The sequence below is a fragment of the Crinia signifera genome, chromosome 7 (assembly GCF_055691185.1).
Source record: "Crinia signifera chromosome 7, ASM5569118v1, whole genome shotgun sequence".
NCBI classification, from domain to species: Eukaryota; Metazoa; Chordata; class Amphibia; order Anura; family Myobatrachidae; genus Crinia; species Crinia signifera.
In genome coordinates this window covers 61964452-61989243 of record NC_139223.1, presented here as the reverse complement: position 1 = coordinate 61989243, position 24792 = coordinate 61964452, and the positions used below count along the sequence as shown (strand labels likewise).

At 45.3% G+C, this 24792-nt stretch overlaps 1 protein-coding gene across 1 annotated transcript in view; it reads left to right on the top strand.

Moving 5' to 3' along the window:
* Positions 1-14378: 14378 nt before the first annotated feature.
* OTOA (otoancorin) overlaps positions 14379-24792 on the top strand; it is a 79958-nt gene continuing 69544 nt past the window's right edge. The window contains exon 1 of the mRNA XM_083153218.1: positions 14379-14477. Within this exon, the coding sequence (XP_083009344.1) occupies positions 14398-14477 (80 nt within the window). The 5' untranslated portion in view covers positions 14379-14397. The remainder of the gene's footprint in view (positions 14478-24792) is intronic.

Genomic DNA, 24792 nt, shown 5'->3' with positions numbered 1-24792 from the left:
GAGAGAAAAAAAAAACACACTCAAGAGTCCAGCTCAATACTATATATGAACTTTAAGCTGCTTTTTTCCCTTTGGATTTATGACTCTCCAGCCATGTCAGCGCCTCTTCAGGACTAGTATAGAATCTAGTCTGTCCATCCACAACAATCCTTAATTTGGCTGGGAACATCATGGAATATTGAATATTTAATTCCCTTAGTTTTTTCTTGACATTGACAAATTTGATTCTTTCTTTCTGGACCTCCCATGCAAAGTCTGGGAAGATCATTATAGTACCCCCATTAATTGACAGGCTATGGCTCCTGGACATCCGGATAACATTGTCCCGATCCCTATAATTGAGCAGCTTTGCTATCATTGTCCTACTTGGGGCACCTGGGGGTTGGGCTTTCAACGGTATCCTATGGGCCCTTTCCACACAGAATTGTGCTGAGAATGCCTCCTTGCCAAATTGCGCCAACAGCCATGTCTCAAGCCACACTTCTGGGTTATCCCCCTCTGTTCTCTCCGGTATTCCTATTATCCTGATGTTATTGCGTCGTAGACGTCCCTCCATCTCTGCCATCTGGTTTTGTATACTTGTTACTGTCCCAGTCAGTTTCTCTATTTTTGTCACCATAGGCCCTTGCCAGTCTTCCAATTGTGATATTCTGGTCTCTGTCTCTTTAACCCTTGCCTGGACACTCTGTACCGATTGTCTCAATAGTATTATTTCATTCTGAGTTTGTTCGATTTTACCACCCAATCTTTCTTCGCTACCATTAATAGCGTCTAGCAGTTTCTGAAAGGTGGCTTCAGGCACTGGGTCAGCAAGTGTGGATTTAGATGGGATACTCTTACTTGGTGACAGAGATTCTCGGGTTTCCACATTTAAGGATTTATTGCTGCTTCTGGCAAATCTCTCTAATTTAGCAGCTGTTGTTGCCTGCCCTGTTTTCCCCATTGTGAGACAGTGGGTCCTATGGCACACAGTGTACACTGACAGGTTCTGTCCACAGTTTATTATATCAGAAGTAGGGTATTTAGGCTTTATCCAGGGGTCATCATATACTTTGTGCTTCCTTTCTTTTTCTTTTTTTTCCCTTTCCTCTTTCTTTTTATTAGTTAAGCACCCCCCGCCTATTCCCTCTAGTGTGCCCCTGTACCTTGATGTTTCTTCCTTTGTTTATCCTCTGGCCACACTGTCTCACTGGGTCTCTTGCTTCTTTGGGCGGCCGCTGCACCTGGACCTCCTTCCTCCAGTCCTGCACTGTGTCCGTCAGGCGCCTGACCTCCTGCCGCGTCCCAGCCCTCAGACCCGGCGTCTGGCTTCTGAGCGTCTCTCCTTCCCTCTGACGGTCAGCTGCTTCTGCCGCTCTCCGTGTCGGAGTTCACCGCTCAGACCCGGCACCTGGATTCTGCGCGTCTCTCCTTCCCTCTGACGATCAGCTGTTTCTGCCGCCCTCCGTGTCAGAGTTCACCACTCGTCACAGCTCCGGGACCCGGCTTTCTCAAATGCCTCTCACCGCTCTCCTCTCCTGCCGCTCATACACAGGTAGGTTGTGCCACTGCTGCCATTACTCGCCTCCGTCCCTCCGCCTTCCATCCACCGGCTACTTGTGGTTTTGTGCACTGGACTCCTTAGCGTAGCACTCTCTCCTCACTCCATGCTAGTTGAAGCACGCCAGAGAGCTCACAGGCTCCCGCCCTACACGGAGACTTCCGTGATCACGCCCCCGCTGCAGTTCCCGGCTGTCGCAAGACTTGCATATTATTTAGATGCACGTTAGTACAAAAGCAGAAGGCTAACACTAGCATTTGTATATTATTCAGGAACAGAGGCTAGAGTGTCCATCTCTGAATCTGTATCTGGGTAATCTTTTTGTGTAGTCCTCAAAAATCTCTAGTGAGTATTGCAGAGAAGTAATTTACGCTAATATATGGTCACCTTTATAATTGAGAATAGATACATAACATTGGTGTTGCCATTGAACACACCAGCAACAGACATCTTGGATATATAGGGGGTGTGATGGGGGAACCAATGTAATTCTGGTCCCATTAGTAAAGCCATATTAGGAAGTTAAGCCCTGTGCATGTGCAGCACTAATGTTATCCTTGTCCATTTGTCATAGCATGGCACCATAATGTATCTGCTGTGGCGTATGTCCTTGTGGAAAATAGAGGTATGTGGTGGCCTGGCCGAGCGCGAGGTAGGCAGCAGGGAGTGAGAGCTCCGTCGCCATCCTGTGTTAAAATCCTTTTTGCTGCCCAGCCCTCCCGCGTTACCAGCCTACAGGCAGAGAAGATACCCACCTGAAGAGCCTGGTCCTTCTGACATCGTCCCTCCGTGTGCAGGTGCGGCCGTTTGTCTCTTGGACGCTGTCCCCCACCTCCGGCCGCCATCTTTGGATCTCTGAGTCCCGCTGCTGGAGCCACGCTCCTGCTTCTCCGCTATAATTAGCGACCACTTTGGGGAAGAGTGTGCCCGCACATGATACGGAGCTGATGACCCTGGTGAGTGCTCTCCTTCCCACCGCCCGCTGTACACATAGCTACAGCCGAGAGTTGCCGGGCGCCATCATGAGCGCCGGCTCCCGTACACAACCCCGGGCTGCAGTGATATCGGGCCCTTCTGCTCCCTAAACGCAGACCACCTACCTCCTACTCCTGGTATTGGACTGGAGGACCCTGCTCATCCTGGTGCTCTGCTGGAACCCCCGCTGCCGCTCAAATTAGCCGGGATCCATCTTGGTGCAGGCATCCTAGTCCGCGGCTGCTCCATTGACTTTTTGCTGACGGCCTTACAATAGGCCCCTGCCATTCGTGCTACTGCCCACTTCCCCACACACTCACAGAAGTCTGTGTACATATGCTGTGAAGGGGTGCAACTACAGTGTCAATGACTAATCTCTACACACTATCTCATTGCTACTCAGTGTGATTGGGGTCGGTTAGGCTGCTGCTGCCAACCTCCTTTGTATGTTTGGTGGTGTGCTAGCCACCACCATATTATACTAAGAATCCTTTTACAGCGACCTGTTTACTTCATGTTTGCTACTCCGGCTGTGTACACTATGGATGAAGTCGTGGAAACATACTTCCAACAAATCCTCCAGGCATTATCTGCCTCAGCTGACAGGCTTGTTGGCAAAATTGCTAAATTGCAGGAAATAATCCATTCTGACCCTAATGAATGTCCTTCTGGAATTATGGAGAATTTGCCTCAATATCCTGTTCAAGAAACCCTCTCGGCTCCAGTACTGACTAACACCTTGGAACTGTTTCCCCAGATGGATCTATCTGGCGCTGAGTACACTCGGTATAATATACCTACATGCTTCAATCTAACTGTGGTGCACCCGAAATCTCCCACATTTCTCCTGCTTACAGCCTCACGATTCTCCATCCTAATGATTAAACATCCTATACTCAATCTTGCAAGTCCTCAAGCGATTGGTCACGGGTTCTACATTATACGTCGGCTTCCGCGTGGCACTGAAGGCTGGCCAGACTAAAACTTTGATGCCACATATTACCTTGAGATGCCCATCTTATCTTATCTTTTAACCTATGTCCTTACTGCACTATACCCTTGTATACTATATGCAAAATGTATTTATCTCCGCGGGAGGGGGGGGGGGGGTTGGGTTACATTTATTTATTTTTTTATTTTTTCCTAGACTACGGTCATTTACCCTGCTCCAAATATACCTTATTTGTCATATCTACTACTCTGCTGTTCACAAACGTATGCTACTGTATAATGACCTAGTCAGCTCCTGGTTTTGTATACTAAATGACCTCTGGGTCATTGTTATATCCTGATAACACTTAACCTGTAATTACACAGGTCACTGCCCTGTCAGTCCACGTGTCTTTTATCCGTTTGTATTTTTTTATTTTATTTTTTGGGGGGGGGGGGGGGGGGGGGATAGTATAGATAGTTACGTTAATATATAGCGGGCTGATGGGTGGGTAAAATGGGAGAGGTAGGTTAGTTTTTGTTTTGGCTAGATTAGCTATTATTGCTAAAGGCCACTAACTTGCCTTCTTCTGTAATATAGATAGCCGGGGGGGTGGTGAGTTGATCGGGATCCAGGTATACCTAGGTTGGGGTTAGGTCATACAGGGTGGGGGGTTTTGGGGTGGTTTGCTTTGGGTCCTTTGGGGGGGATTTGCTTTGGGTAGTATAGGTTATATTTAGGTTAGTATAGAGCTCTCGACGAGAGACAATTAATATTTGTATTTTCTCATTGGGGATGTAATATATTTCTAGGTGATATTACTGTAAGAATGTACTCCTTCCTATCCTGACACGGTACGCCCGGATGGCGCCTCCGGGAAACTGTATTCCACTTGCACTGACTAAGAGAGCAGATATACTGCTGCCTATCCTATATACATTCCCTACCTTATGTATGATTACATTCTTGTCTGATTTCACCTGTTGTGTGATTGTAATGTCCTCGTCGGAGCTTATTACTTGTTTTGCAAAATTCAATAAAAAAAAAACTCAATTTAAAAAAAAAAAAAAAATAGAGGTATGTCTGCAGAGAGTACAAGTGGAGTACAGATAAAGACTTTAAATATTTTATTATAATACCCCATAGTTGCCTACCCTCCTGCATTCTGCAGGAGACTCCCTGCAATAACAGCAATCTCCCTCTCTCCCTCATTAGTCTAGCAATCTCCCTCATGTCACCTAGCCCACATTACACTGTTATATTTTTGTGAAAAAAGGAATGAGAGATAGATACCTTTACATTGAATCATCAGCACTATTTCCTAGCACTTTAGCAAATATAGTATCTCTTACTTTGCTTTGGGGCTCATCTACATTTGGATATAAGTCATTTTAAAAGATTCCTCTCAGATGTAGGAGTACACACCCACACTTATAGGCGCCACGTTCACAATTTATTTTCACAATCTCTGCATATATGGAACTAGACACGCCCTTTGGGTGGAGCATGACGCGCACCCTCAATGGGGCGCTGTGCAAAATTCTACTACCAACTATAATCTCCCTTAAACTAGTTTTCAAAAGTATGTAATACCCAGCATACAATTCCTATTATTTCTGTACCAGCAGCATGGTCATTATTAGGCATTATTAGGCAGGAACCAATCAGTGAGCATAATGTTACAGACAATCCGTGAGCACATAGACACTACAAATCAATGAGCATTATGCTTAAGCCAATCAATGAGCAGATACACAGCCAATCAATATACATAATGCTACAGCCAGTCACTCTTTCTGACAAAATCCTTCTTAGATGGACAAAACCATGTGATCTCAGTCGTGCGAAGATGGAGAAATCCGTTTGCAACCACTAACATTGAATGAATTTTGTGCAGTGGGCTGAGTAGCCTTAGACTTACTTGGTGCTGCGTAGATCCTGGGGATATTTGGGGCCGCATCTGACGTCAGGAGACCTCCCCTCCAACGTCAGGTTCCGCCAGCGTTTTCTGCCTACACTCCCAGAAAATGTTCGGGTGATGCCCCCAATCGCCGGTTGGCTGTCAATCTTCTTGTGAATGGCCAGCAATAACAAGTCGTCGCTGGCTTAGATTGCAGTGAGACCTTGTGCATGCGCACTACAAAACGTGCACATGCGAGCTTTTCCGATAATCGTTTGGGCTGCTGAATTAGCCCCATAGGCACAGCAAATCAATTAGTGTACTGCTACAGCCAGCTAAGGAGCACATAGATGAAGCAAATGAATTAGCATCAAAGATACATAGCCTTGCATGCCCTCCAGTGACTTTAGCTCAGGGAAAAGGGGAGGGGGATAGAGGCCAAGGGCACAGGACTAATTTGCTAAGGGGTTAGAAGGTTTACTCCAATCAACGTATGAATTTATAGTATATAGTATTGTTGAGGAGGTGCTCCCAGGGAGTATGGTAAGTACAATTGAAAAAGGGGTTGACACTCAAGAGAGAGTATCAAAAAAAGGAAACTCCCGGGTGGGGCACAACCTTCTAAAGTCTGTGTAACAGTCTAAAATGTCAACTTTATTTATTACTAAAATTGATCCTTTAATTGGATCAAACCACAAACATGAGACAAGAACATACAATTAACATGGATAGTAGTATACAATTTGAGAATGAGTGAAAATATATTGTAGACGTCTGAGAAGATAACTATGTTACCTCTATCTTTAGTATCACAGAAATGTCAATAAGTTTGTGTGAGAGATTCCTCTCAGACTAGGCACGTCTTCACTTGACCAAATAATTGGTTAACACATCAAAGCATCAAGATAAATATCATATTAAGAATAATGGGCTCACTGCCAAACAGCACACGTTTATCAAGTGAATATAATTGCACTTAAAGTCAACTGTAGAGTCAGAATGTAACGATAAGAGTAGAAATGAAGTACCTGGGCTGTGTATACTCGCGGGGTGGCTGCTATCTGTGCTTTCGGTGGCAATCTGGTATTTGCACAGTTGAGCGGACTCAGCGAGTGTCACAGGTACGGAGGTAAAGCAAAAAACAGGGGGTTTCTGCTGTCTCCAGAGGCGACCAACCTGGCCCTGTTATACAGAGACAGCGCAGAGTCAGGTAATGGGTCCTCCGGGGATGAGAGAACCCTGATGGAAGGGAGTCAGTAAAGAGAGCACCTTCACTATGTGTCCCTGGCACACGCTGCTATCCAGTGTGTGTGTCCATAGACACAGTGAACATTGGTTGAGCGGTATGCCTGGGTGGTGAATTGCAGAAAAAAGTATAGATTGCACTGTGGTACTGTGATTTTCACTCGTGGATTCTTTTTGTACCATGCAAAGGTGGTAAATAAAGAAAGATTTTTTTCTCAAATGAATGCAGTTCTATATTATTACAGATATAGTATTCTATATTATCTAGGTCCCAGTGCAGATCTGAACTAATAGAATCTGAGGTCACCCAGGTTTTGATGAACCTTTTTGCTGGGTGGCCTATTTGCAGTGAATACTGATCTATGATCCTTGATGGGGAATAACACTAATTTATCAGTTATAAGAAATACTCCAAATATCTCCTATTCAGCGATTCATGATTTTTACTATAGTTCCGCACAGAGAGACCTAAGTGCAAAAGAAAAAAATCCTTATGTAAAGCAAAGCACACAGTTTGAAGAATAAATCTATAAATCGGTATAAAACCTGCTACTATGTCAGACATATAATGTAGCACTCAATCTTTAGTATGTTGCAGAGTCACACATTTAGATACATATGTATAACATCCACTGTAATCAATTGATGTGCAACATAGTGTCCATATAATCTTTTACACAGTAGATAACAGGTCACAGAGTTTAGAGTATATATCACTGCGGAGTGCAATTATTACTTAATAACCCCATTATTTGAATGGTAGAGAATATGTTTAAATATAAACAAAAAATATAAACAAAAAATATATGTACTGCCCTGAGGGCTATTAGACTCACGGACACCCGGTCCCGGGTGTGTCGCTGGCCACTCTGGACCTCCGATAACGGAATCCCCTCGTGTGTATACTCCAAAAGGGTACTACCATCAATTAGCCTTGGGTATGTGAATTTATCAAAGTAAATAAGTCCAAAGAAAAATGGTTTATCGTGTATGGCTGTAGGTTCAGCTGTTTGATTCTGTACGACAGCCGGGTTTCAGCAGGGGAGACAGACGGTAGTTAGGTGTCCCAGGTAGGGATTGGTTGCGTCGGCGGCAAAGGAATGAATTTGCCGCTGTGTGTCTCCGGCGGCTGTGCTGTCAGTATGTCAAAGCCCCAGATAGGGATTAGTTCCGTCGGCGGCAGAGGAATAAATTTGCCGCTATATGTCTCCGGCGGCTGTGCTGTCAATCAATCACAGCCTCAGTGGAGGATGGAGATGCCATCCCGCCAGTCACCACGACTCCAACGCCCATAGACTCGGTCGACGACAACTTAAGAATTATTAACCTCTCGGACCACCAACTTGATGAAGCGCATATATCCTTACTTGCCAAAGGGCTATCATTTTCACCCATAAATTCCTTTAACAGATTTCAGTGGGAAAAGGATCTTAAAATGTTCGGAAGAAAACTCTTTTTACACAAATTATACAACACTCCAACTGACATAAGCACCCCAGATTCAACAGAGATGACCCTATCAGCCGAAGAACAAGAAGCTATTGAGGCATTACAAGAACTGGCATCAGGGAGCTCCACCACCTGCCCTCCGGAGACCAGAAGACTGGACCTTTGTAAACGCAAATCCAACTTCATGCCCCAGGACAACATAAGTCCTAATGTAAAAGTCTTCATGGACATGGTAGGCAGGGACATGGACAAATTAGAACAATCCAAAAATCTACATTTACCAACCAAGGAGGACAACCTTACCAGCAATGAAAGGGCAGCCCTCAAGGAGATCAGAGGATGGAATGACGTTATTCTGAAGCCCTCGGACAAGGGTGGCAATATCGTCACCTGGCCTATAGAGATGTACCTTGCCGAGGTCAACAAACAACTACAGGACAAAACCTGTTATAAAAAACTGTTGGGGAACCCCACCACAGATTTTCTTGAAATATATAACAAAATGTTACGTCAATACAACCAACTGGGCACCATTACCAACAAAGAAACCTCCTTTTTACAAATTCATCATCCTAAGGTACCTACCTTCTACCTTTTGCCTAAGGTACATAAGCACCTTACCAAACCTCCCGGGAGACCGATAGTCTCGGGCATTGGTGGTCTCCTGGAACCAGCCAGCAAATTTATAGATACATACCTTAGACATCATGTGTACAGTTTGCCGTCCTACCTCCAGGACACTGCCGACGTGCTTCGGAAAATTGATGGGGTTTTTCTGGCTGCAGGTGACTATATTGTCACCATGGACGTCGAGTCCCTATACACCTGTATTCGACACCAGGACGGATTACAGGCGGTACGGACCTTCCTGGAAACAGAAGGCCAGGACGACTTCCATACTTTCCTGTTGGACCTTCTTGGTTTTGTTTTAGGTAAAAACTATTTTACCTTCAATGACTCTTTCTTCCTCCAGGTCCGGGGAACGGCGATGGGCGCGGCATGTGCGCCAACTTACGCCAATCTGTTCCTCGGATCCTGGGAAAGGGAATATGTTTTCTGTGACACCAATGATATCTATACCGACCTCATTGTAGGTTGGTATAGATACATTGATGACATCCTTATGCTGTGGCATGGGAGTCTGGAGGATTTGAGAGCTTTTGTTGACATACTCAATACCAATGCATTAAATATCAAACTTACCTATGAGTACAGTCAACATAAGGCCACCTTCCTGGATCTCACCCTATACAAGGATGTGGATGGAGCACTCAAAACCGAACTGTTTAGAAAACAGACCTCTACGAACAGCTTGCTCCACCACCAAAGTTTCCATTTCCCTGCGACGGTAAAAAATCTGCCAAAGGGAGAATTTCTGCGCCTTCGCAGAAATTGTACCGACATCCAGTCTTTCGAAAGCAAAAGCCAAGAACTCTCAAATCGACTACTGAGCAGGGGATATAGTAAGAGGTGCATTAAGAGTGCCAGACATCATGCCCGAACATGCGACAGACAAACCCTTATAATTCCACAGAATAAGGCAACAACATCATCACAACCAATACGCTTCATCAGTAACTTTTGTAATGAATGGAGGGAATTACAAAACATACTTACCAGACATTGGCCTATCCTCCAAAATGACAGCATCCTTAAAGGAGCACTGGGAGAACGACCAGATTGCAGTTGGCGCAGAGCTCCCAACCTCCGCGACACCCTAGTACAAAGCCACTTTTCTAAAAACAAAAAATCTATACAGGCAAAGGCGACGGGTACCTATCCCTGCGGTCACTGTAAGGCGTGTGCCTTCTTGGATAAGAGATCTTCCGTGATAGATAGGACCAACAAACCTATCAAAATTGTGGGGTATTTTAACTGTGAGACCAAGAGCCTTGTCTACTGCCTGGAATGCCAATGTAATCTGAGATACGTTGGCATGACCACACGCCCTCTAAAACAAAGAATACTCGAGCACGTAGGGAGTATTCGCAATGCAGCCTCTGATCTTAAAAAATTTAAAAAGTTAACTTCTGTGGCACGCCATTTCCACAGACACCATGGAGGATCTCCCAAAGGTCTGAAGGCTTTTGGTTTAGAGCAACTACATCTAGGGATCCGTGGAGGTGATACTACCAGGGAGCTATTGAAGAAGGAAAGTAGTTGGACTTTTAGACTCAATTCAGTAACTCCAATGGGCCTGAATGAGTTCATCAACTATGGAGTCTTTCTGAACCCATAGAAACCATACCCAAGCTTTATTCAGTTAAAATCCTCTTTTTTGTGACATAACAGACTTATTATGCATAGTAATTCCCACACTATCAATGTAATTTTCTTCATTTTTTCACCTCCTCACATATAATTTTCCCTTCCTCTTCTTTCCCCCCCCCCTCTCTCCTTTTTTCCTTCATCCTACAATATCACATATAATTTAATTTTATATTAGTGTTCACTTTCACGTCTTTTATTCACACCAGTGCGTGTGATCTTACATTTATTATTAATTTCATTCCTCTACCTCATTTCACTCTGTGTATTCTTATACTATTCATTATTCTTAATCTCTGTGCATACAGGGATGTGCACTTGCGGTTTTATTACACATATGTGTACATAGGTGTTCACGCACATGTCCCTTGATATCACACACTTCTACACTATACCCAATATGCATTATTCATTCTGTAGTATGCAACCTGCTCATTGATGGAGCAGGATAAGAAACTAAACAGAACACAAAGACATAAGGATCATCAAAGCAAACGCTATACTTGCAAACTATCGGATCTTTAAATATGCATCTCAAATTTCATTAAAAAGCCTGATTCATAGGTGGAATTTCTCATACAATAAACAATTAACATCCTCTTTTTTAAACTTTCCGGACCTTCAGGCCCCTGTCTTCAAAAGAATATACATAATTGTAGGCATTTGTGTTTTTATAACGCTATCCCTATATTATCCTACACCACTCCAAATTGGAAGAATTAGGATTTTATTATGTTCCTTTTCCTATATCTCCTAACTAGGATCGCAATATCTTCCTCCCCCTCCCCCTGATTTCTCTATGGACTTGCCAGTCCCATGTTTGGTAGCTAAATTTTCCTATCAGGCTGACCAACGTAGGTCTCCTTTCCCCTCCCCCCTTTTTTTACCTGCCCCCACCTGGGATTGGCCAAACACCATTTAAATAATGGGCGCCAGAGCACACCTGCACACCGATTGAGAAAGCTTGCCAAAGTGAAACGTACGTCTCGGTTGTTTCCAGGTCCCCGCTGTGCACGAGCGGGACCCTGCACGCTTCACGTATTTGCACTTGGCTCTTATCGCAGCAAACAGCACGACCCCCGGATAGCTGAAGGCTCCTACTGCACGCCGGCGCATCTAAACGGAGAAAAAACATTGGCGACACTGTCCCCCTGCCGCCGACGGCACCAATACCTGAATGGGACATTTCCTTACCGCCGTTTCTCCACTAAGGCTCTGACTGATTGTCAGCGCAGCTGCTAACGGAGAAACATACCGGCGGTTCTGCCCTCCCACCGCCGACGGCATCGACACCTTGACGGGACACCCTCTCATCGCCGCTTCCCCACTGAGGCTGTGATTGATTGACAGCACAGCCGCCGGAGACATATAGCGGCAAATTTATTCCTCTGCCGCCGACGGAACTAATCCCTATCTGGGGCTTTGACATACTGACAGCACAGCCGCCGGAGACACACAGCGGCAAATTCATTCCTTTGCCGCCGACGCAACCAATCCCTACCTGGGACACCTAACTACCGTCTGTCTCCCCTGCTGAAACCCGGCTGTCGTACAGAATCAAACAGCTGAACCTACAGCCATACACGATAAACCATTTTTCTTTGGACTTATTTACTTTGATAAATTCACATACCCAAGGCTAATTGATGGTAGTACCCTTTTGGAGTATACACACGAGGGGATTCCGTTATCGGAGGTCCAGAGTGGCCAGCGACACACCCGGGACCGGGTGTCCGTGAGTCTAATAGCCCTCAGGGCAGTACATATATTTTTTGTTTATATTTTTTGTTTATATTTAAACATATTCTCTACCATTCAAATAATGGGGTTATTAAGTAATAATTGCACTCCGCAGTGATATATACTCTAAACTCTGTGACCTGTTATCTACTGTGTAAAAGATTATATGGACACTATGTTGCACATCAATTGATTACAGTGGATGTTATACATATGTATCTAAATGTGTGACTCTGCAACATACTAAAGATTGAGTGCTACATTATATGTCTGACATAGTAGCAGGTTTTATACCGATTTATAGATTTATTCTTCAAACTGTGTGCTTTGCTTCACATAAGGATTTTTTTCTTTTGCACTTAGGTCTCTCTGTGCGGAACTATAGTAAAAATCATGAATCGCTGAATAGGAGATATTTGGAGTATTTCTTATAACTGATAAATTAGTGTTATTCCCCATCAAGGATCATAGATCAGTATTCACTGCAAATAGGCCACCCAGCAAAAAGGTTCATCAAAACCTGGGTGACCTCAGATTCTATTAGTTCAGATCTGCACTGGGACCTAGATAATATAGAATACTATATCTGTAATAATATAGAACTGCATTCATTTGAGAAAAAAATCTTTCTTTATTTACCACCTTTGCATGGTACAAAAAGAATCCACGAGTGAAAATCACAGTACCACAGTGCAATCTATACTTTTTTCTGCAATTCACCACCCAGGCATACCGCTCAACCAATGTTCACTGTGTCTATGGACACACACACTGGATAGCAGCGTGTGCCAGGGACACATAGTGAAGGTGCTCTCTTTACTGACTCCCTTCCATCAGGGTTCTCTCATCCCCGGAGGACCCATTACCTGACTCTGCGCTGTCTCTGTATAACAGGGCCAGGTTGGTCGCCTCTGGAGACAGCAGAAACCCCCTGTTTTTTGCTTTACCTCCGTACCTGTGACACTCGCTGAGTCCGCTCAACTGTGCAAATACCAGATTGCCACCGAAAGCACAGATAGCAGCCACCCCGCGAGTATACACAGCCCAGGTACTTCATTTCTACTCTTATCGTTACATTCTGACTCTACAGTTGACTTTAAGTGCAATTATATTCACTTGATAAACGTGTGCTGTTTGGCAGTGAGCCCATTATTCTTAATATGATATTTATCTTGATGCTTTGATGTGTTAACCAATTATTTGGTCAAGTGAAGACGTGCCTAGTCTGAGAGGAATCTCTCACACAAACTTATTGACATTTCTGTGATACTAAAGATAGAGGTAACATAGTTATCTTCTCAGACGTCTACAATATATTTTCACTCATTCTCAAATTGTATACTACTATCCATGTTAATTGTATGTTCTTGTCTCATGTTTGTGGTTTGATCCAATTAAAGGATCAATTTTAGTAATAAATAAAGTTGACATTTTAGACTGTTACACAGACTTTAGAAGGTTGTGCCCCACCCGGGAGTTTCCTTTTTTTGATACTCTCTCTTGAGTGTCAACCCCTTTTTCACATGCCCTCCAGTGAGGAAGATATGGACAAAATAGGCCACATGCCTAATCTGCCTAATACACATGATTTGACTGCTGGCAATTGTTACTGTCCTAGCACTGAGGCTAAATTAAACTATTTTACATCGCACAGTGATAAATTGGGCATAGGATGCACATACATGGCCGGCAACAGAAATCTTGGGTCCCGGTACATTGATATCGCTGGGCTCCCACACAACCCTTCCTTACTTGAGCAGCACATTCTTATTACATTGCATATTAAATGTGTTTTTTTATTATAAAAAAAAAAAAATCACAGATAATTAATTTTGTCGGCCCTGTGCACATATATGGGCAAATGCAGACCTGTGTAGATTTAGCTCTAGAGCGTCATTAAATCTGACAATGTAGAAGAGAAGAGGGGAGACATTAGCATTGCATCCTTGAGTCGTGTTGGAGAAAGTGCGCTATATAAAGTAAACTTACTTACAAATGCAGGTCAGTAACACACTCACATTTAATTTTTTTTATCTCATAGGCTGAACCAATAATATAGCCTTTTATTGCTCTTAAACTACTGACATCAGAACAGGTCAATAAAGAGCATTTAGACAGTGGATACGATACTACCTATGGCACTGAGTTTGGGTGATCTCTAACGCAATGTAATCTCTTTGTGATTATCACCAGGACATGGCCGGCATTGTGGCAGACTTTGAGACCATGCGGGAGGGTATATTTCAATCTCCTATTGGAAATCGTAGCATATTCAACACTACTCTCCAGAAATGCCTTCCAGCCTTGAACTCAGCGGATTGTGTGAAAATACTGGGTGAAGTTATACGTATGTACGACGGGATGTACCTGCAAACAGATGTGATCGCAGGACTGCCGACTGAGATAGCAGATGACCCCTTCAGGAACCTGTAAGTGTAACGGCCATGGGTAGCAGGCACCATGTATACCACATATACGATGCTGTGACAGTGATTGGCATAAGTAATATAAACACTGTTCATAAATGGAGCTCTCACACATTTAAAATAGAAACATGTCAATGGTAACCATCGACAGCCATAATGTTGATGGTCAACATTTATTATGTAGACAGTGATAAAATGTCAGCATATTAGAAAGTCGACATTTCACCATGGTGTTGCAGTGGTAACTTACTTTCACCAGGCATCTACAGCACCGTCTTCCAAGTAATGGTGGTCATGTGATTGTATCATTTCGGGTATGAACTTCGACCCTCTGGCATTCCAGTAAGTATTTCTCTGCTTTCCCTAACCTCCCCCCTAGTGCCTAACCATAACCTTCCCCCATGCAGCCTAAACCTCCCACACATAGCCTAACCCTAATGTCAACATTGCCCTAATGTCGACATTTAACATTGCCAGCATTTTCAGAATGTCAACATGTTGCCCAGGGCTGCTGACAGGGGGGTGCTGTGGGTACAGCTGTCCCGGGCCCCGGCCTCTGGAAGGGCCCGGGCAGCTCATTTTGCTCACCGCAAGCTCGGTGCACTGAATGAAGCACAGGCTTCTTCAATGCAGGATGCCGACGGCCAATTAAAATGCTGCACCGGCTTTTGAGCCAATCCGAGCTTGTGTACCATTAGCCAATCAGAGCAGCTGCAGGTACACAAGCTCTTATTGGCTCACCAGCCGGTGCTGCATTTTAATTGACCGCCGGCAGTGGGGGAGATGGGGGGGGGGGTCCCGGAGGGGTCCGCACTGGAAATCAGTCCCAGACTCCCAAAATTCCTAGTGGAAACCCTTATGTTGCCTGTCAACATTTTAGTGCAACAAATGTTGACATGGTTATTGTTGACCTTATCACTATATCCCCTTTTTGGGGTCTTCTAGAAATGGCAGACGGATATTTGGAACTAAATTTAGTTAGCGGCAGATAGCAAAGGGCAACATCTCTCAATGGGCCATATGTATCAAGCTTCAAAAAGTGATAAAAGGTGAGTGATAAACAAACAGCCAAGCAGCTCCTAACTGTCATGTTACAGGATGGGTTTGAAAAATGACAGGCAGGAGCTGATTGGCTGGTTGTTTATCACTCTCCACTTTATCACTTTTTGAAGCTTGCTATATCTGGGCCAGTGTGTTCAATTATGAAATGTAAAACAGCAATACTATTCAATCAGAACACGCAGATGTCCTCTACGCCTTTGTTAGTTAGGCAGGATAATGTGTCCTGCTTTTAAACATGCAGAAACCGTTCGTCTTAAGGACAGAATGACATTGATTAATAACCTTGTTAGCGATATTACTTGTTCCTAATGTAATGTATGGCTGCACTTCATCATTCAGCTTGCAAATGATTGTCTGGGCTGTGTGTAACACAGGGTTGCCTACCCTCCTGGAATGGCCGGGAGGGTCCCGAAAATCGGGTCCCCCTCCTGGCTCCCCGGAATGATGGGCAACTCTCCCGGATACCACCGGACCCCCGCAGTTCCCCGGTGGCAGAGGTTTAAGTTGCCGCAATTCATGGCTTTTCGGCAGAGGAATCGGGGCTAAATATGCAAACCGCGTCTATTTAGCCCCACCCCCTCCAGGGAGACCCGTGAATTGCGGGATTTGCATTACTGGGGGCAGGGACTAATGATGTATCCGTCAGGCCCCGCCCACAGAAGTGCTGCTGACAGTTTTCCCTCCAGGCAACCCTGGTGTAACACATCTATTTTTAGAAATTGTACATATTAAATTGCATAGTAGTGGTGTGTACTGCATAAGTATTCTGTAACTATAGGTTGGAGAGGATATAGAAAACACAATGAAAAAAATATAAATTACAATATGCATTTTTAATCATTTAAAAATATTTGTACTAGTTACAGATATGTCCTGTTAAAAAAATTTTTTATCGCATAACGTGGCGCGAGATACATGGCAGGACTTAGACTGTCCGCCACAGGTAGTGATTCCAATACTTTCATACTTTTTCCTTTTGTGTTGCATTGTAGCTTCACACATTTCTGTCATTTCTTTTTGCATATGTTTGTAAATTCATATTTTCATCTGTTTACCAATGTTCTCTTGCCAGTAGATGAGCTCCCATAAACATAGAAACATAGAAACATAGAATTTGACGGCAGATAAGAACCACTTGGCCCATCTAGTCTGCCCCTTTTTTTAAACATGTTACCTCAAACCATATTTGATCCTTATTTTTTTGTAAGGATATCAATATGCTTATCCCTAGCATGTTTAAATTGTACTACTGTATTTGCGTCTACCACCTCTGTTGGGAGACGATTCCACTTGGGTGTGGTATAATACCCCGACAGTCGTGATTCCGACAGTCAGTACTCCGACGTCGGAATCCCGACTGCACAGCGTGGGGAGCGCAATGAAGCCCCTTGCGGGCACGGTGGCGAGCTGCGCTCGCCACCTATTTTATTCTCCCTCTATGGGGGTCATGGACCCCCACGAGGGAGCAGTCGGGATTCCGACGTCGGAGTACTGACTGTCGGAATCCCGACTGTCGGGGAGCCGTCCGGCACCCATTCCACTTATCTACTACTCTTTCTGTGAAAAAATTCTTCCTCACATTTCCCCTGAATCTTCCTCCCTCTAGTTTCAGTGCATGTCCTCGTGTTCTGTTGCTCCTCTTCCTGTGAAGAATGTCTTCCACCTGTACCTTGTTAAAGCCCTTGATATATTTGAAAGTTTCTATCATGTCCCCCCTTTCCCTTCTCTGCTCTAAAGTATACATATTAAGATCTTTTAGTCTTTCCTGGTACGTTTTGTGATGTAGGCCATGCACCATTTTAGTTGCTCTTCTTTGTACAGTCTCTAAGTATTTATATCCTTCTGGAGATATGGCCTCCAGAACTGAACACAATACTCTAGGTGAGGTCAAACCAATGACCTATACAGTGGCATTATTACTTCTTTCTTTCTACTGCTGATACCTCTCCCTATGCAACCAAGCATCTGACTTGCCTTCTTCATTGCTTTGTTACATTGCCTACCTGCTTTTAAGTCCCCTGAAATAGTGACACCTAGATCCCTCTCTTCCTCAGTAGTTTCCATTATAGTGCCATTTATACTATATTGAGTCTTTGGATTTCTGAGACCCAAGTGCATGATTTTGCATTTTTTGGCATTAAACTGTAGTTGCCATTTTCTTGACCATTTCTCTAATCTGCCTAGATCCTCAATCATTTGTTTTACCCCTCCTGGTGTGTCTACCCTGTTGCATACCTTTGTGTCATCTGCAAAAAGGCACATTTTACCCTCAATTCCATTTGCAATATCACCAATAAAGATATTAAAAAGCACCGGTCCAAGTACAGATCCCTGTGGTACTCCACTTGTAACCTTTCCCTCCTTTGACTGTACTCCGTTTACTACAACTCTCTGTTTTCTGTCCTGCAACCACGCTCTTATCCATTCAACTATCTTAGAATCCAATCCCAAGCTTTCAAGTTTATTTAACAGTCTGCGATGTGGGACAGTGTCAAAAGCTTTACTAAAGTCTAGATAAGCTACATCTACAGCCCCACCTTGATCTATTACTTTAGTCACCCAGTCAAAAAAGTCAATAAGATTTGTTTGACATGATTTTCCCCCAGTAAACCCATGCTGTTTTGGATCCTGTAAATTGCTGGTTTTGAGATATTCTACAACTCTTTGTTTTAAGAGTGTTTCCATCAATTTCCCTACTACTGATGTAAGGCTCACTGGTCGATAGTTGCTTACCTCTTCCTTGCTTCCACTTTTGTGCAGTGGGACTACATTTGCTGTTTTCCAGTCCTCTGGGATTACTCCAGTAGCTAGTGACTGGTTGAATAATTCTGTTATTGGTTTTACCAGCTCCCCTCTAAGCTCTATTAGTATCCTTGGATGTATCCCATCTGGCCCCATTGATTTATCCACTTTCAGTTTTGAGAGTTCTGTGAGGACTTTCTCCTCTGTAAATGTACTTGTCTCTCCCTCAGTTTTCTGACTATACTTGCAACTTAACTGTGGCCCCTTCCCCTCTCTTTCAGCAGTGAATACTGAGCAGAAATAATTATTAATATTATCTGCTATTACATTGTCCCCCTCAAGAAAACTTCCACTCTCTGTCTTCAGTCTAATTATTCCACTTTTTGTTTTTCTCCTTTCACTTATATACCTAAAAAAAGTTTTCCCCCCTTTACCCACTGACTGGGCCATTTTCTCTTCAGCCTGTGCTTTTGCACATCTGATTACCTTCTTAGCCTCCTTCTGTCTAACAAGATACACCTCTTTGTCCTCATTCTTCTGCGTCTGCTTAAATTTCTTAAAGGCCAACTTTTTTGCTTTCACAATACTTGCTACTTCTTTTGCAAACCACAATGGCTTTCTTTTTCTTGTGTTTTTCCTAACTCTTTTGACACAATGGCCCTTATTCTGATCGGTGCGGATATTCCCGAATTCTTACGGTGCGGTCCGCACGCCACGCTGTTCGGCGGCGTGCGGCCGTCGTCCGTAGAAACGCCCACGTGTCCTCCACATTCGGACGGACTCACTCTTTAAGAACAGGGCGTGTTTACGGACGACATACAAACCATGCGTGTGCGGGGGAAACACTCAGATTCTGCACGGTCTGACCGCATATGCACGGCCTTCCCGCGTCAGAACGGACGCGAACCGGCCACTACGCACATATGCGGTGTACTTACGCAAAAAAACAGACTACTGTTATCTGAGTTCCCAAATAGATTACATGACACACTTAGGCAATTATCAAACCACTTTGAGAACAGATTGTTGCTCCTGGTCATCTGTTATTTAGCTAATTGATCCTTAAACACTTACAAGCACTATACATTAACCCTAACATTCCCTATGGGGATAAAAATGTCATCTACCCTTTTGCTATGTACATATCTAAACATCCACATGTTGGTGATTTTAAATGCTATTTATACTTTTCTCTTTCAATGGTCCTGGTGACACAGCTCAACACTGGGATGTAGGAGGGTCCGAAGGAGCCAGGCACCTATCCTAAAGCTTTAGAGGGTAGGCTTCTCCCCTACTGCATCCCTGGACTCTTCAGTTCGTGTTAGGTGCCCACTGGAGTGGGTGCTATTCTAAAGGGCTGCAGGAGCAGCCGAAGAATTAGAGTAGTTAGGGAATTTTTATTGTTTTATTAACTTTTACCCTAGCTAGGTAGGCACAGTGTGAGGATTCTCATAGTGAATCCTCACACTGCTAGCGCAGCAGGAGCTGACAGAAGCGCGTCCTGTCAGCTCACTGTGCACAGGGGAGACGCTGTCTGGTCTCCCTGTGCAGCGCTTACAGCCTCTTCTAAGAGGCTGCCTGGGCTCCGGAGTATCCTGAAACCGGCTCCACATTTAGGTGGGGATCATGGGGGACAGGCGCTCCGTGATGGCGGCGGCCATTTTATGCGGAGCTTACACGCTGAGCTCCTATATGAGAGGACAGCAGCGTTGTGACAGGCATGTTCCAAGTGATCCCCAGTCGAGGGGGAGACACTGGAACTAGGAAATCCTACCTAAGGAGCGGCTGGCTGGGGGTGGTTGGCGCCAAGAGGTCACGGACCCCGCAGCAGCAGGGACTTGTGGTCTCTTCCTTCACTCTGACTTTGGCGCCTTTCAGAACGCTTGCAGCGGAGCTGAGCTGGCTTACTGATCCTGGCAGAGTGACTTGGATTTCCTGGGCATCGCTTCCCCGCAGTTGAAACCAACAGACAGCTAAGTGACTGGGTGCATTGCCTCTGTATAAACGCTTGTACATTGTTTGCACTGTGTATACTGATAGATATACATTTATCACTTGCATCATGTCTGAGCATCAGGCTGTGGTTTTGGGGGAGGGAGCCCTTAGTGCACTGAGCGCGTGCAATGTTTGCACACAAAAGTTTGTCCCTGAGCAGATGGCCAAGGGGGGCTTATGTATTACTTGCGCTGATGTGAGACCCATGGGCAGTGAACCCCATAGGGCAGAGCAGATGGAACCTGCGTGGGCCAGGGCCCTAGGCAGGTCAGTAAACGCTTTGGTGCAGCTTCTGGACAGGCAGAGTGATGGGCTGGTAGAATCACAGAGACCTATGCCATCATCTCAGCAGTCGTCTGGCTCCTTACCTCTTACCCAGGCAGATCCTGCGCTGATTCAGGTGATGCAGGATACTGCTAAAGGGATTAACAGGTTCAGTGAAATGCTGGACAGAATGGATGATGTTGCAGGGACCCCTAGAAGGTCTTATGCTATGCCTACTTTGGTAGATGAGGAGGTGGGAGAATATACTGACATCCCCTGGGATCAGGGTGATGATTTGGAAGAGACCTCTGCTGCTGGTATAGAGGATCTCATTGTAGCTGTGAAGCAGGCTTTAAAGCTGTCTGTGGAGGATAAGACTCCTGTGAAAGGTGTTTTTAAGCGACAGCGGAAGGAGGCTGTTACTTTTCCTTCAGATGAGGGGTTACAGGAATTGTTAGAAGGGGCTTGGAAAACTCCTGATAAGAGGCTACAGATGCCTAAGCGATTCCTTAGTCTGTACCCCATGCCAGAGTCTCATGCGGAGCTCTGGGAAAAGGTCCCAGTTGTGGACGCTTCAGTGGCACGTTTGTCCAAGGCTACTGTGTTACCAGTACAGGGCGGTGCAGCTTTCAAAGATTCTGTAGATAAAAAGCTGGAGAGTAACCTCAAGGCTATCTTTGTAGGGGTGGGGTTTACCTTACGGCCCCTTATTGCTTCAGCCTGGGTCTCTAAGGCCATGATAGAGTGGGCTGGTGATTTATGCACCATGCTGCAGGCTGATCCTGGTGCGTTGCTGCTTGCAGAAAAGATTAAGGCTGCTGCAGAATATGCAGTGGAAGCAGAGGAGGAAGCTATTAAAATGGCGACCAGAGTGTCCACAGTCTCCATTAATGCCAGGAGAGTGCTTTGGCTTAAAGCCTGGGAAGCAGACAATGAGTCCAAGAAGGCTCTGGAAACATTAGCCTTCAAAGGAAAGGTACTCTTTGGTACTGAATTAGAGGAGATTATAAAACAGGCCACGGGCGGCAAAAGTACATTTCTGCCGGCCTCCTCAGCAAAGCAGACGTCCAGATTTTCTGCTTTTAGGCCGTCCTTTCGGCCCTCCCCTAGAGGTGGTGCGTCATTTCGAGGACAGTCCTTCAGGGGAAAGTTTCAGGCCTCTAGGGGCAAAACTCAAAAGTCCAAGTTTGGCTCCTTCCATAAGAAGCCTGCCTCCAAAGGAGAGGACAAACCCTCCGCATGACTGTCAGGGGATAGGCCCGACAGTGATAAAGGTGGGGGGGCGTCTCACACATTTCAGGGACGCATGGGCTTCTCTAGACCAGGATTCCTGGGTCTTAGAGATTATTACCCAGGGTTACAAAATCCCTTTCAGAGGGTTGCCTCCGAAGAGGTTCATACCCACACCCGTGCCGAAACAGGCGCTCCTTCGCACAGCTCTTATGAGAGCGGCTCATTCCCTTTTGGAAAAAGGGGTGGTTATTCCGGTTCCCAGGGCAGAGTGGAAGAAAGGCTTTTACTCCACGCTGTTCCTGGTGCCCAAACCAGACGGGTCTTTCAGACCAATACTAAACTTGAAATCCTTAAATGTCCATCTATGGGTAGACCATTTCAAAATGGAGTCTTTAAGGTCAGTACTCCTGAGTCTGGACCAGGGAGAATTTTTGGCGTCCATGGATGTCCAGGACGCATATCTGCACGTTCCCATCCACCCGGAACATCAGACCCTGTTGAGGTTTGCTATAGGAAACCTGCATTTACAATTCCGGGCGTTACCCTTTGGGCTAGCGACCGCGCCAAGGGTATTCACAAAGATAATGTCAGTGATGGCGGCGGTGCTGAGGCTCAGAGGAATCACAGTAATACCCTATTTGGACGATCTCCTGTTCAAAGCAGGGTCAGCAGCCATGCTTCAGAGTCACTTGGCAGAGGCCATCAGTTTTTTGCAGGCTCACGGCTGGATTTTAAATGTACAAAAATCTCAGTTGGTACCATCACAGAGGCTTCAATTCTTGGGAGTCATACTGGATACCCATCTCCATCGGGTTTTTCTCCCAGAGGTAAAGGCCAGGGATCTGGTCACTCTAGTGCAGGAGATTCTCAGAGCTCCGAGCTTGTCAGTATGGAGGTGCCTCAAGCTCCTGGGGAAAATGGTGGCGTCATTCGAGACGCTTCAATTTGCCAGGTTCCACTCTCGGGTGTTCCAATGGAACATTTTGTCAGCTTGGTCAGGAAACACTCTGACCATGAAGGTGGAGAGGATAGTGCTGTCTTCGGACACTCGAGACTCCTTGAAATGGTGGACAGAAGTAGATTCCCTTCAGTGGGGTCGGTCATTACAGACCTGGGACTGGTTGGTAGTAACTACCGACGCCAGTCTCAGGGGCTGGGGGGCAGTAGTCCTGGATCTCAGGCTGCAGGGCCTGTGGACGGCAGAGGAATCAGCATTACCAATCAACATCTTGGAGCTGAGGGCTGTCTGGAAAGTGATTTCCTTGGCGGGAGACAGGTTACGGAACCTCCCTTTGAGGATTCAGACCGACAATGCCACAGCTGTGGCGTATCTGAATCACCAGGGAGGTACACGCAGCAGATTGGCCATGGGGGAGGTGTCCAGAATCTTCCTATGGGCGGAACAGAATGTTCCTGCGGTATCGGCTATATTCATTCCAGGAGTGGAGAATATAGAAGCAGACTTCCTGAGCAGGGAGGAGCTCAAGGAAGGAGAATGGAGCTTACACTCTCAGGTGTTTCACCAGATCACTGTGATGTGGGGAACTCCGGATGTGGACCTGATGGCATCCAGGTTCAACCATCAGGTGCCCAGGTTTTATGCCAGAACGAGAGATCCGCTAGCAGAGGCAGTGGATGCCATGACTACTCAGTGGCAGGGAGATCTTCTTTATGCATTCCCTCCGGTTCCAATGTTAGCGAGATTTTTGAAAAGGATACAGGACCAGAAGGTTCCGGTGATTCTTGTGGCCCCAGATTGGCCAAGGAGGTCCTGGTACTCGAGGCTTCAGAGGTTGTCTGTGGACTCATGGCGTCTACCTCCGAGACCAGATCTACTAAGACAAGGCCCATTCAGTCACCTGGATTCCGATCGATTGATTTTGACGGCATGGCTATTGAAGCCGCCATTTTGAAAAGGAAAGGGCTTTCTGACGCAGTAGTGCAGACTATGATAAAAGCCAGGAAAGCTGTTTCCTCTGCGAATTATTATAGAGTCTGGAAGACTTACATTAGATGGTGTGAGAGGAGAAAGGTTCACACATCTCACTTCAAGTTAGCAAGAATGTTGGAATTCTTACAAGATGGGTTTTCATCGGGCCTAAGCCTTCAATCATTGAAGGTGCAGATTTCGGCCTTATCCATCTATTTCCAAAAAAGAGTAGCCATTTTGCCGGAGATTCAAACTTTTTTACAAGGGGTATCCAGACTAAAACCCCCTTACAAGCAACCAGTAGCGCCTTGGGATCTGTCACTGGTTTTGGATTGCCTTCAGAAGGCACCTTTTGAACCTTTAAGGTCGGCTGACTTTAAGTTTCTCACGTGAAAACTAGTGTTTTTGTTAGCAGTAGCATCAGCTAAAAGAGTGTCAGAGTTGGGAGCCTTGTCATGCAAATCTCCCTTCTTAATTTTTCATGATGACAGGGCTGTTCTGAGAACAGTACCTCAGTTTTTACCGAAGGTAGTCTCTGCCTTCCATTTAAATCAGGAGATAGTTCTACCTGTGTTTCAACCCCCAGAGGGTTCTAAGAAAAGGGACAAGTTGAAAACTTTGGACGTTGTGCGTGCTTTACGCATATATGTGGACAGAGTGAAGAGTGTCAGAAAGACTGACACATTATTGGTACTGTATGACGTACACAAAATTGGTTGGCCTGCTTCTAAGCAGACTATTGCTAGGTGGTTGCGATCTGTGATAGCTTTTGCATATACCAAAGTGGGTAGGCCTGTGCCGGCCAGAATTAATGCGCATACCACCAGGTCAGTTGCCACCTCTTGGGCGGTTCGACATGGGGCCACAGCTGAGCAGGTTTTCAGAGCTGCCACTTGGTCATCTGTTCACACATTTGCCAAATTCTATAGATTCCATGAGTTCGCGTCGGAGGACGCATCATTCGGGCGAGCAGTGCTGAGAGCTGCAGACCTGAGCGTACCCTCCCAAAGGACCGGCTCTGGAACGTCCCAGTGTTGAGCTGTGTCACCAGGACCATTGAAAGAGAAAAAGGGATTTTTGTAAGAACTTACC